This window comes from Netta rufina (genome assembly GCF_964035555.1).
Source record: "Netta rufina genome assembly, chromosome: 2".
NCBI lineage: Eukaryota > Metazoa > Chordata > Aves > Anseriformes > Anatidae > Netta > Netta rufina.
In genome coordinates, this window is record NC_140124.1 from 125,129,644 (window position 1) to 125,141,868 (window position 12,225).

Here is a 12,225-nt window from a genome sequence, read left to right on the forward strand (position 1 = left end):
GAATTTTGGAAAGAAGCATTTAGCAACAAAGCTATATGGAACAGACAAAACAACTATTTTTGAACTCACACACACTAAGAGTAAGTAAGTTTTCTAGTATCAAAAAATAACCCTCATAAATAGGACAGAAAAAATCCATAATGCCACTATAATGACAAAGTTCTTAAAAATAAGCCTTCTATTTAAGTCTCCCCCTTTCCCCCTCCCCCCCCCCCAAAAAAAAAAAAAAAAAGGCTTCCTAATTCAAATGGAAATACTTTAAAATACGAGCAAAATTATTCTGCCCCTCTATTTTCGTATCCCCTTATTTGTCTTCCTTTATGTTACTTTTGTAGGCATGTGAGGTGGAAAGCAGGTGCTGTTTTCTCCCTGTATAGGCCTGAGGTTGCTTCCTTGTCACATTCCTGCCTATCTTTGAGCCTGGCTATAACCCTGCCATTCTTCATAGCTCCTTAACCATTTTTATTAAACCAAATAAGGATTTCTATTTTCCCTAAGCACTAATAGAATTCACACTGCAGAATGCTCTGTTCTAGTTAACAGGAGTTAGATCCAGGACTAAGTGTCTAACATGCAAATGACAATCTTGATCTACATCTTGATCATCAAGTGATAACACAACATTGTACAATGACACCCATTTTTGGTTTACATTTGTAAATAGGAACATCATTTTGAAAAGCAGGATAAATCAGCAGACACAGCAGAACATTGGCTATGAACCCATAGAATTAATTTTAAATGAGTAGCTGTGAATATATATGCTAATTTCAACTTGTGCCTTACTTACAGTAAAATTTTCTGTTAAGTTTTTTATCACATATTTGAGTCTGAAAAAGTTGTTTTTTTTTTTTTTAAATTGTAGACTGTGTCACTTAAAGGTATTTTTAAATGGTTGACAGAAAAAAATGTGGATTTCTCTAAAGTAATATTAAAACAATGTCATTTACTAGGCTAATTTAATTAGAAGAAAAACAAATAAGAAAATCATCGGCACCTACTGAAAATGTCAGATTAAATACCATAAAAATGAAGAGAAGAAACAAAGCAGGTTTCTTTTCAAAGAAGTCCTAATTCCTTAGTTAAACTCAATCTTGTTCTATAGAAAGTTCCAACTAGCATAAAAAAATTAGTTAAGCTGCAGCTCTGGATACCACATATTTAACAGATGCAAAAGCTTTATCTGTGTTTTAATTATCTGTGTAGTTACAATCTTGCAACTGCTCTTGTAAAAAGCACAAGAGCCTTGGTTTAAGGCACTGCAGTAGATTATACTCTGCTGCCAGTCATTACAGTGAAGGCTGAAAACTAAAGAAGACAAGGCTAGAATAAGATTTAAAAAAATAAAATAAATCCCATACCAAGCCTTCTTTTGCAGTTTTAAGCCACTAATTGCTAACTAATTATTGTGAGGTGTCACACAATGAGGAGGAAAGCCATCAATCTGTTCTTGTTTATCAGGATTTGCAGGTTCAATCTGAGTGTCTTTTCAGGTATGGTCAAAATCAGGTACAAATCTCTGGGGGAGGTACTGTTTAGCTAAAGAAAAGAAATACCAATGTCAAACTGCTTAAGCAGGCCTCTTGTTTTGAATACTGGTATTGGAGCCAAAACATTGTCTGTATGTCATTTCTAAATTCTACCCACTTGATTTCTTTGTTTTGCGGAGAAACAAGAAGCTGAAAAACAGGAAAGTTCACTTTGGGTACAAGGCTTATTTTCCACTTAAGCCTACAGGTCACAAATGAAGGGTTAAGTGAAACCAGGCTTTGTTTTTCTCAGTCTCTAAAATATAATAAACCATATTAAAATAGCTTAAAAATTAAAGGAGAATTCCTTTAAAGCATCTGAATATATATATGCTTTCACTGAAAATGGAAATGTAAAGACCACAACATTCTAGTGCCAATGCATAGCAGAATTTCCACCTGCTTCAAGATGCTAAAGAATGGTTCCAACTTTTTCCCAAATTCCAAAATTTCATAAGTTTACATCTGGCTCAAAACTAAGTTTGTAGGTGTTGAAAGCCCTGAAGTCAAGTAAAGTAACTGATAACATGACATTCGATCAACAGATCGAATATACATACATATATATGTATACAGATATATATATATGTATGCAGATATATGCATATATACATAAAGAAATATCCAAAAGCAAACTGATTTTTTTTTTCTTCTCTTCTGGACTTCATTTTCCTCTGCTAGTTTTATACATATCTGTGAAATCAAAAAAATTCTAAACAACTTTAAATAAAAACGTAGCAGTTTATACTGCTGCGCAACACCAAAAAAGAAGTGTATTATTTTGTTCCAATGCTGAAGGACAAAGGCAGGGAGAAATCAGAGCACAATAGCAGCAGAAGGAGAGCAGGTGATAAATAGAGATGAAAAAGGCTATATAGAGAAAAGGGTGGCATAACCAAGATGTTATGAGGAATGAGGAAGAGAATAAGGAAAAGAAAACCTATCCCTTCAGCAACTGGGCTGCTCATCATTCATAGTCATTCACCATGAAACTCACTCAGGCATTATGAGAAGAGCTGAGTGCCAAGCTGCCAAATCCCCTATTTAATTAGGATATTTTTGTTTGTTTGAAGTTCCAGCTTTTGTATTTTAATAATTATGTGAGAAGCTTAGATTTAATTTTTAAAAGAGCATTTCTAGCCCTCACCACAGTGCAGAAACATTTAAGGGGTGAGGTTAAATTGTGAAAACATTAAATTTTTTCCCTGGAGTTTTGATTTTAAGGGCCAGAAATCAGTAGGAAACGCTCTAAAAATGTGCACCTCACACTGCTGCAAATTAACTTTAACTCTTATATGACAGTCAGTAAGCCAAGAGAAGCCATGATATGAATGAAACTTTAAGAAAATAAAGCAACGTAAAAATAAAGCTTGCATAACTATCTCTAGAAGTCAAGGACATGCACATGGCTGCCCTTCACCAAAAAGTTATAATGTTTATCCACAGTGCATAATGCATTAATTCTTAGCATAAACACGAATGCCATAAACCTTCTAAACATCAAACTTTGTTTCTGTTTTTAGCAGAGATGATATCCTGTAGTTCCTTGTTATGTGTATATATGTGCTGTAGTATAGCAAGAAGTACAGCAAAAAGACAGCTGTCTTTTAGAGATGTGTAACTACTATTCTGCCATACACCATGCAGCGAGAGGTGGCCACGTAATGGCTACATCTCAAGAAAACAGTGTCAACAGTGACAGAACTGCCATCAGAAGGCACCCCTCTCTTTGCAGCATGCATATCTATGTGTCCTTACAGCTAAATACCAAAAGCTTTCCTCAGCCTCAAGTATCCAGCAAAAAAGGTGTTTATGTTCATGATCCAATTAATGAAAGAAATAGGAAAAATATGCTCACACAAGTACTTCTCAGCAAGGAGTATTTAGCCTTTTCCAGCATGTATTTATTTATTTATTTATTTATTTATTTTGAGAACACTGGGATTTGTTCTCTTTTTGAACTGTCACAGATTTGGTGATTTTGCAGTGCCATACAAAAGCTGGTTTTAGAAGGAGTTTGACATATACTCATAGAAAGGCTGAGGAATGGAAAACAACTTTTTGTAAATGTTTAATAGTCTATAATACTTCTGTTTACATGTATTGATAGAATAATTTTCAAAAGATCTAAAGTTCTAGTGTCTTTTTAACTAACCTAAGAAACCCAAGAAACAAAGAGTGCTTTTAATGTACATAATGAAAAAAAAATAATTATTTTCCTCAAGCAGGCAGGCTGCTATTACAGATAACACTTCTGAAAATATACCACACCACCTGAACAAGCAAGAAGGCTTACAAAGAAATACTGCTTTAGATTTTCATAATGCAAAAAGCTATTAGAAGGAATTAAGAACCCAAACCAGACAGAGACTGGACTGAATCAGAAGTAGCTTTGTCCTTCACTCAGGTATCTATAGAATAAAACCTTTTAATGACAAATACAAGTTTTACAAGAAGACAATGTGATTACACAGAGCCAGACCAGTTATTCTTCATATGATAATTTTTGAAGATTAACAACAACAAAAAAAAAAAAAAAAGAAAAAGAAAAAGAAAAAGAAAAAGAAAAAAACACATTCTTGTTATACCTCACTTGAGGTGAGCATGAAAGGGCATAAAACAGATTCTAGCACAAGCTGAGACATTAGCTTTCAATACAATCCTGGAAAAACGAAGTCTGATCTCACTAGGGCATTCCGTCATAAATTGTTCTTATTCACCTAAGACCATGTTTCTCTTCTGAGAATTACCCAGGAAACCCACAGTCTGCAGGCATATTCATAAGTTCAGGTATGATTTATAGACTGTGCATAATAGAAAGATTTGACTCATAATCAGACTTTCAAAAACATCAGTCAATACATAGATTAAAATAAAAAAAAAAAAAAAAAGCTGAGTTAAAATATTTTAGACTAATCCGTCTGTATCCAGAAGTATTCTTCCTCTGGTTAAAATGTTATTTTAGAGCTCACTTGTGGAAGTTCTTCACTACCTCAGAGGAATTAACTCTTTGCAGATTTGGAAGATATCAACAGGTTTCTCAAACTCCATACCTACAAACAAAACCTAAAGTGGTCAAAGTACAATTAAAGTACAAATTAAACAATGCTGTTTAATTTTTTTGATGAAGATAAAACCTGAGTAAATGCAAAGTATGAAAGAAAAATTACTCCTTGAAATAAATTTACTCCTTGAATTTTTATATCTTTAAACACCAGTAGTGGTTTGTCCCTGAAAAGTAAACGAATGTTCTTGTGCTTTCTGCATACCAACCATAACAGTAAATATTACTGAAAATTTCCATTAGTTTCTTGACACTTACCCTTCCATATCTGTTAGCATAGGACCCTGTAAGCAAGGAATGGAAAATGATGATTGTCTCATCCAAATCCCAAATGAATACTCTCTGTAAAAAGAGAATCAAATCAATGTGTTCCTCTGTGAAGCTGATACTTGAAATGGAAAGTTAAAATTTGAATCAGTAAGCGCACAAATGAGAAAATTGTATTGAAATGGTTATATATTAAAACCATGGTTTCCTTGCCATTTATTTTCAGAGCTAGCATCTTTTTTCCAGAGAAGGGTAATACAATCTGTTAGCTTTTTACTACAATTGCTATTATATCAAATTATTCCATTAGAATAAAATTATAGTCATTGTCAAATACACACAGAAAATGAGATTGTACAATATATTGTTTTAAAGCCAGATGTGAGATAGAAACTGAAATAAGTGAAGAGAAGCCTCTGAAAATTAAATCTTTTGCATTTGAATTCTGTATTTCTGTAAGTCTTACAAAGCAAAGTTCATATAACTACTCTTGAAAATGTTGTCTAACATGAAAGTAAACTAGTAAATTGTTGCTAAGCAGTTACATCCCCTTAATCTACTTTCATTTTTAATGGAATTTATGCACCTGAAGAATAAAAATTGTGAATTCGGATGTTGCATGCATAAGAATTTGAGGCATCAGTAAATAATTATTTTGCTTACAGCCAGTGGAAAATATGTGCTTTAAATCTGTCCTCTGACCACACACAAAATGATGTTTTAATGAAAAATAAAGTGTTCAAATACAAGTATTTAAAGTCTTAGTGAGATTGTATTTCCCATGATGACAAATGGGTTAAGCTTTTGGAAAGGATAAGTAATGCAGTGTGGACACTCATAGCTGTGGTGTGTCATTGGAGATGTGTTCTCAACATAAAGTATGGCCACTGAAGGGAATGTGAACATAGCATGAAAGAATAAAAACCGCTATTGCGCTAAAAGTGTCTCCTGCCCAAAGAGAAACATTGACATGGGAGAAGCTTTCTTATTATTATTTCTTCTTCTTATTATTAATTATTATTATTATTTTTTAATCAAAAGGAAAAAGAAAAGCCCAATATTTTTCAGAGAAAGTAGATGGTCTTCATGAAGAAATTTATTTAGAATAAAAACTACAAAAGTATTGGGGAAAAAAAAAAAGGAAAGAAAATAAGGGCTCCACTGCCACTTTATTTTTCATTTGTAAATGGTATTTCTCTCTGCAAACTCTGCAAAATAATGATAAAAAAGATATAATGTCAAAAATATATAATAAAATATACCTCTAGGTCAGAATCTGGTGGTGGTGAAGGATTATTGTTTCTTCTGCCACGTCCACGTGATTTTCCATCTGAACTACGACGCAATCTATCTGAATCCGAATCTTTAATAGGTGTTGATGGACTATGGATTGTACTGTATTCTGCTGTATTAAAGAAACAAAATTTTTACCTTTTAGTTTAAACTTCAAAATGTTCAACTTGCTTTAGAGATGTGACACTAAAACCAAGATGTTCACAAGAGTTCTAACTAATTTATGTAGTACTGCCATGTGCAGTTGTAATCATTTTAGTTAGGACTCATTAAAATGATTACAACTGCAAATGGCAGTACTACATAAATTAATTTGATCAAATACAGGTTATATATAAGAATAAAGAGAGAATAATTTATTTCAGTAAACAAATAAAAAATGAGTAAGTCCAAAAAATTTTCATTCCTTCAAATCATAAAAGAAGACCATTCTTCTTTAGAGAAGATCATGCTCTAAAATAATAATAATTTTAAGGCTTCATATTATATATGTATATATCATATAACTTCATATTAATTCAATTCTAAGTTTTCAAACATGCTTTAAGATGATCATCATGATGACTGGTAGAAAAAAAAAAAGTGCATGTCTAAAAGAATTAACATGTAAAAAGTGAAATGTAAATGTTTAAAAATATTTTAAATTGCTTGTCACTTTAGCTTTAGATGACTATATTTGAATCTTATGAATAGAATTATTTCTAAATATAGCATGCAATTTTATTATTTTCTTAGGGCATGTTCAATGAAAACATGCATAAACCATGGAGATAAAATTTAAAGTAGTCTTCAAAGGCTTATCAATACTGTACTTTTTCAATGAGTATATTCAAGAACCTTATTGTACACTATGCTTCAGAAAATGTTTACTGTCATTTAACAGGTAAGAAAATAACGATGATTTACTTATGTTAGAAGAAAAATATTTTCCTGAAAACATGCCAATTGTAAGATGTTTTGCTATTCTTAACATCCACAGAGACAGAAACAGTGAAGTGCTTGAACATTAAGAAATCAGACAACCTAAATTATCCTTCCTTTCTCATATAATGCCTCTCAGAAAAGCAACAACACATTTTAAAATCTCTTTTTCATAACTTTGTTTTGCATCCTTAAATTCAGAAAAACTTTATTTTATTTTGATGGCTTTTTTTTTTTTTTTTTTTCCAAAATGAAAATAAAAATATATTTCTGTGAAGGTAGTTAGAATGTTCAACATATGATATATTTAAAATTTTGATTTCTCAGCATTAACTACTATTCAGAGTTCAGTAGAAGTGTATATTTGTTTATTAATATTATTTACTTTTCAATCAACCTAAGCCATGGCATTCTACTTTGAACAGACAGGTATAATTCTCACACAAGTGATCCTTTTTCCTAAAAAAAACATCCTGTTGAGGTCAAAGGTTAGATTAAGGAGGAGACTCTGGACATCTGTGTAACACCACATACTCACAATTACTCAAAATAATAATGTTTGCTTGTGCTCAATTATGGAAAGAGGTCTCGAAGTTCTCATGTTCAGCCTTCAAAACTACACTTAACTAAAATTCATATATATTACCTATTTTGTATTATACTTTTAATTAAGTCTCTCAGACTATGTTAAACAAAGCTGAGTAACAACTTAGTATTCAACACAAGATAAAAGTCTTCAAAAGACACTCAACCTATACTGAAGAGTGATTCTATGTATGTGCTTAATGACAAAAAAGTTGACACAGCTGTCTACATAACTAAAAGCAGAAACTGAATCTTAGAATACCATGTACATTCCAATAATTATTTTTTTTTCCATGAAAATGAACACTTCAAAATTATTTAGATTAATATATTGAGTGTTGATTGCTCTCACCTACTGTACATGAATAAGAAATCAAAATAATTCAACTAGAAGAAAATTTCCCAACATTTTAAACTTAAGTGAGTTTTTTGTCTGCTATATATTATTTTTCTGGGTTATAACTTATTTCAAAGCTTTTTTTTTTGCATTGTTTTCTTTCTTTTGCTTTTCTTTTTCCTTAAGGCTTTTGATAATTTAAAAACAAACAAACAAACAAAAAGAACGGAATTTGTTCAACAGGTATATTGCCCAGTAATACTTTATATATGTGCTCTAAAGTTCAGATGTAATGAGAAATTGCATTTCCTATTGAGTAATTAAAATTAGGGATGCTCTTGGCCTCTAGCAATATTTTTAGGAGTGTAACTTTAGATCCCAGTTTATTAAATTATTCTCACATACATGATATGCCTAAAAAATTCAAATTATTAAACTTGGGATAGTGATAATAATATTAGATAAAAAAAAGGAATGGGTAGCATGGAAAAATTATAAACAAAACTTCATGACAAATAAAAACTAGTGAAAAAATGTGCAGAGCAGAGCACAGTGAGTGCAGGGGAGGTAGTCTATCTATAGGAGCCTTACAGCTTTCCACTTTCACAGAAACATATTCATGTGTGTATACTGCATTCAAGATTTCAAACACTTGGCTGCAATTTTGGGTGAAGATTCATTTTCATGTTCCCTTTACAGATGCAAGGCATTTGTCTGAAAGGGCCAGATCCTAACCTGACAGAAAGGCTCCCAACCCCACCTGGGTATCCTAAGGTTGGTAGGATACCAACCAGTAGCCCGCCTTTTTTTGGACCTACTGTACCTGCATTGTTCCCAACAGAGATGTGCTTCTCTTGTTCTTACAGATCTCTCCAGGCAATCTGCTCTGCTGTTTTGATAGCCATGCCATGACAAATAATATAACTTTAGCATTCCTTTACAGCAATTGAACCTCTGGGAAAACAGAGAAAAACTCTTTCCTTTATTGAATCTGTGTGTATTTGAACATTGTTCCCATATCCCCTTTGTTGTTCCCTGATGGTCCTCTTTTCTAGGCTCTAATTATTGTTCTATTATCTCTCCAGAGTGGACACAGCAATCCAAAGAAAAGTAGAGCAAAGTTGTGCTTCTGTGTCTCACAGGCTACCCTTTCCTGGACTCCACTTAACAGGGGACAGTTTACATTTCCTGTGATATTTTTAATAAATGTTAATTTCACCATCCTCAGATCAACTTCTGTGACACTTAACTGGTTATTTCTCGAAGATTTGGCCAAATACTACACATGAACTGAACACACAACACTGCTAATAATCACCCACTTATGCACCTACTTATGAGACAGCCACTGCAACCATTCTGCCACAGCAGCGCGACAGATGGCAGTAACCGATGGGTGAAAACGTGACAGTGTGTGTGAGAAAGTTGCTCATGTATGTAAAGGGAAACCATAGCATGTATTCTTTGGATTAAGGCTAGTTGACTATGCAGCCTCAGTTTGCGTGGCTGGGTTACCAGCTCACTGGCCAATGGTCACTTGCAGGTCCTCATAAGGAAAGCCAATTAGAGAATTCAGTATCCAGCTGAGCTCTGAGCCTTGACGAGCCCAAGCCCTGACAAATTCTGGAGCAAGAAAAACAACAGCGGCTGAGGGTACTCGGTGTGCCACTAGTATTTGGAGTACTGAGAGCGGTCTGTGGGGAAAGGTAGGGCCTGGAAGGAGCTGCCAACATTCCCTATCCCACATTTGTGCAGTTCATCATTCCTGCCTAAATGTATACCTCACACCTGCTCCTATTCAGATCACATCTCCATTTTTTGAGTTCTCCTCCTGTCTCCAAAGAACTCACAGCCCCTCTCAGCATGGTGTCATCTACATATTTAATAGGCAAACACATTCTGTTCCGTCATCTAAATGATTAATGAAAATGCGGTCTGGTACTGGGCCCAACACAGACACTGAGGAATGCTGCTGTAGCCACCCTTCTATTTTAACAGCGAGCTCTTACTGGCTTCTCTCTTGACATGGTTTCCTAAACAGCTTTATATCATTCTGCTGTAGTTTTGGCTAGATTGCTTTATCCTAGTTTGCTTTTAAGATTGTTAAGTGAAAAGGTCTAGTTGTCAGGACAGTGAAAGCCTTGCTGAAATCAAGCTGTATAGCCACAGTACATATTACTGTTATGCCTATTATTCTACATTCCCTGATATGAGTATTTAATTTGTTCAGCCTCAGCTGACTACATAGTAACATATTGTAATATTAGCTAAGGGAAATTACTATGTTTTTAAAGCACTTAATTTAATTTTATCCTGTTCTTGGGCACCACAAACACAGGGAGGTACAGGAGAAAACCCAGAGCCCTATAGAACCGTGAGTGGGAGAGGATCTGCTCTTCACTGCCTGCCCCAAAATTCAGAGTACAAGGTCACCAAAGGGAGCTGTTAGAAATCAGGTTAAACAAAAGAAGGAGGAGTTCAGACCACGGCTAGGAGATTTGTGGCACCTTTTCCCAGAAAATGCCTTGCTCCCAAAAGACTACAAGGGTTCAGGAGGAGCCTGGAGATACCCTTGGAAGAGACACATGGAGGGGTGCTACAGCCATGCCTGAATTAGCAGGTAGTGCAGTTGGGTCTGTGGGACCAAATGGGTGGTGACAGCAACCCTGAGGCCACACAGTCTGTTTCTGGGACATCATTCCAGGCTAGGCCCAGCCCGGTGCCCTGAGGACCCTCGTTAGGGGATGGAGGATTTAAGTGATGCAGGATACCTTTCAGGTCAGTTTTGTCTGGTGCAGTGCCAGGACTGCTCTGCTAAGCCAAAGCTCTTCTATTCAGAAAAGACTCCTGCTCCAAATTAAAATGCTAATGTAGTCACATCCTAAACATACAAATAATGGCAGTTTTGGAAATCCCCTGAGATGAAAAATATCTGGAAGCTAGAAAAGCGCTGAGGATGAAACCTATACAAACTGTCTGTCCTCATGGCTCTCAGGCTGTCTGCTTACAGCCGCTGTGGCAGGTAGGGTACAGGGACAGTTGATCCAACTGTCTCAATGACTACATTCTGTGTGCTACATACACCTTCAAAACATTATTTTGATATGGTATCAACAGTTATTCTGCACCCATTAATTGACACATATAATTTTAGATCTCTCTGCACTCTGTTCCAGGTTTTCTGTACCAGTGTTACTGCTTGTTCCTGCTTCCCACACTCTGAATTCTCTCCCCAAACTTTGACTTTGACCAAGTGTAAAAGACTCAATCTTGACTTCTCTGTACAGTAAAAAACAACCAAATGAACAAACAAAACACAACAAAAAGAAAACAACTAACGTCATAAACGCAGATTCTGTAAGTGTCTATCTCCTTTCCCAAGCAAGACAAAAACAACACATAACTCTGAAAAATAAAATATATTTTCATTCTGCTCTACCTGAAATACATGAATCATACTACAGTAGAATATCAACTACGCCACAAGGAACCATATTATTGCAACTTGACATGCAGTGTCACAAGCGTATACTTCCATGCCACACAGCACTGTATGCAATTTTGATGGTTTTATGTCACACAAGAATATTTCCCATCACCCCATAAATTAGAATGCTTCCATTACTTATTAATAGACTATAGAGTCACAGAGTCACATTTGCAACACACTATTTTGTGCTTCTTTTCATTTGTTACAGAAATTCCCCATAAGTAATTGCTGTATTTTTTTACTATTGATTTCACTAAACAGGAATAATATCAAATGACAAATCTGGGGAAAACTATCTGTCCCAGAAATCTCAAAATCTCATAATTACTCTAAAGTACTTATTTAAGTATTTCTCACTGGTGAGTCTGTAGGTAGATTTATTGACAAAAGCATTGCAAATTTCATCAGACTTTCCCTACTACACTTCAAGAGTATGCAAAAATGAGTAAGTCCCCATTATCAAAGTAATCCTATCTCATGTCACAATGTAAATTATACAAACAAGATGGGTCTAGGATAGCTAGTATAGCCAAATGTCTCTGCAAGTAGGTATATGTAAATATTTTCCATTTACATTACATACAGATTTCCCTCAAATTTTATATTTAATTTTGAATTATCTTAAATTAATCTTAAATTCTCAGGCAAGCATTATTTCAACTCCTGCATACTAAAATAAAAATATAAGATACAGATTGTTTCAGTGTCAGTCTCATGCTATGATTTTCTGACTTTTCTA

General features: G+C 34.4%; 1 protein-coding gene across 5 annotated transcripts in view; it reads right to left on the reverse strand.

Annotated features, from left to right (window-relative positions):
• EYA1 (EYA transcriptional coactivator and phosphatase 1) overlaps positions 1 to 12,225 on the reverse strand; it is a 151,478-nt gene that overhangs the window by 38,573 nt on the left and 100,680 nt on the right. For all 5 annotated transcript variants that reach the window (XM_084306991.1, XM_084306995.1, XM_084306994.1 and 2 more), the window contains 2 exons: positions 6,123 to 6,265; positions 4,852 to 4,935 (listed from right to left, as the gene is read on the reverse strand). In XM_084306991.1, coding sequence (XP_084163117.1) covers positions 4,852 to 4,935; positions 6,123 to 6,265 — 227 coding nt within the window. The remainder of the gene's footprint in view (positions 1 to 4,851; positions 4,936 to 6,122; positions 6,266 to 12,225) is intronic.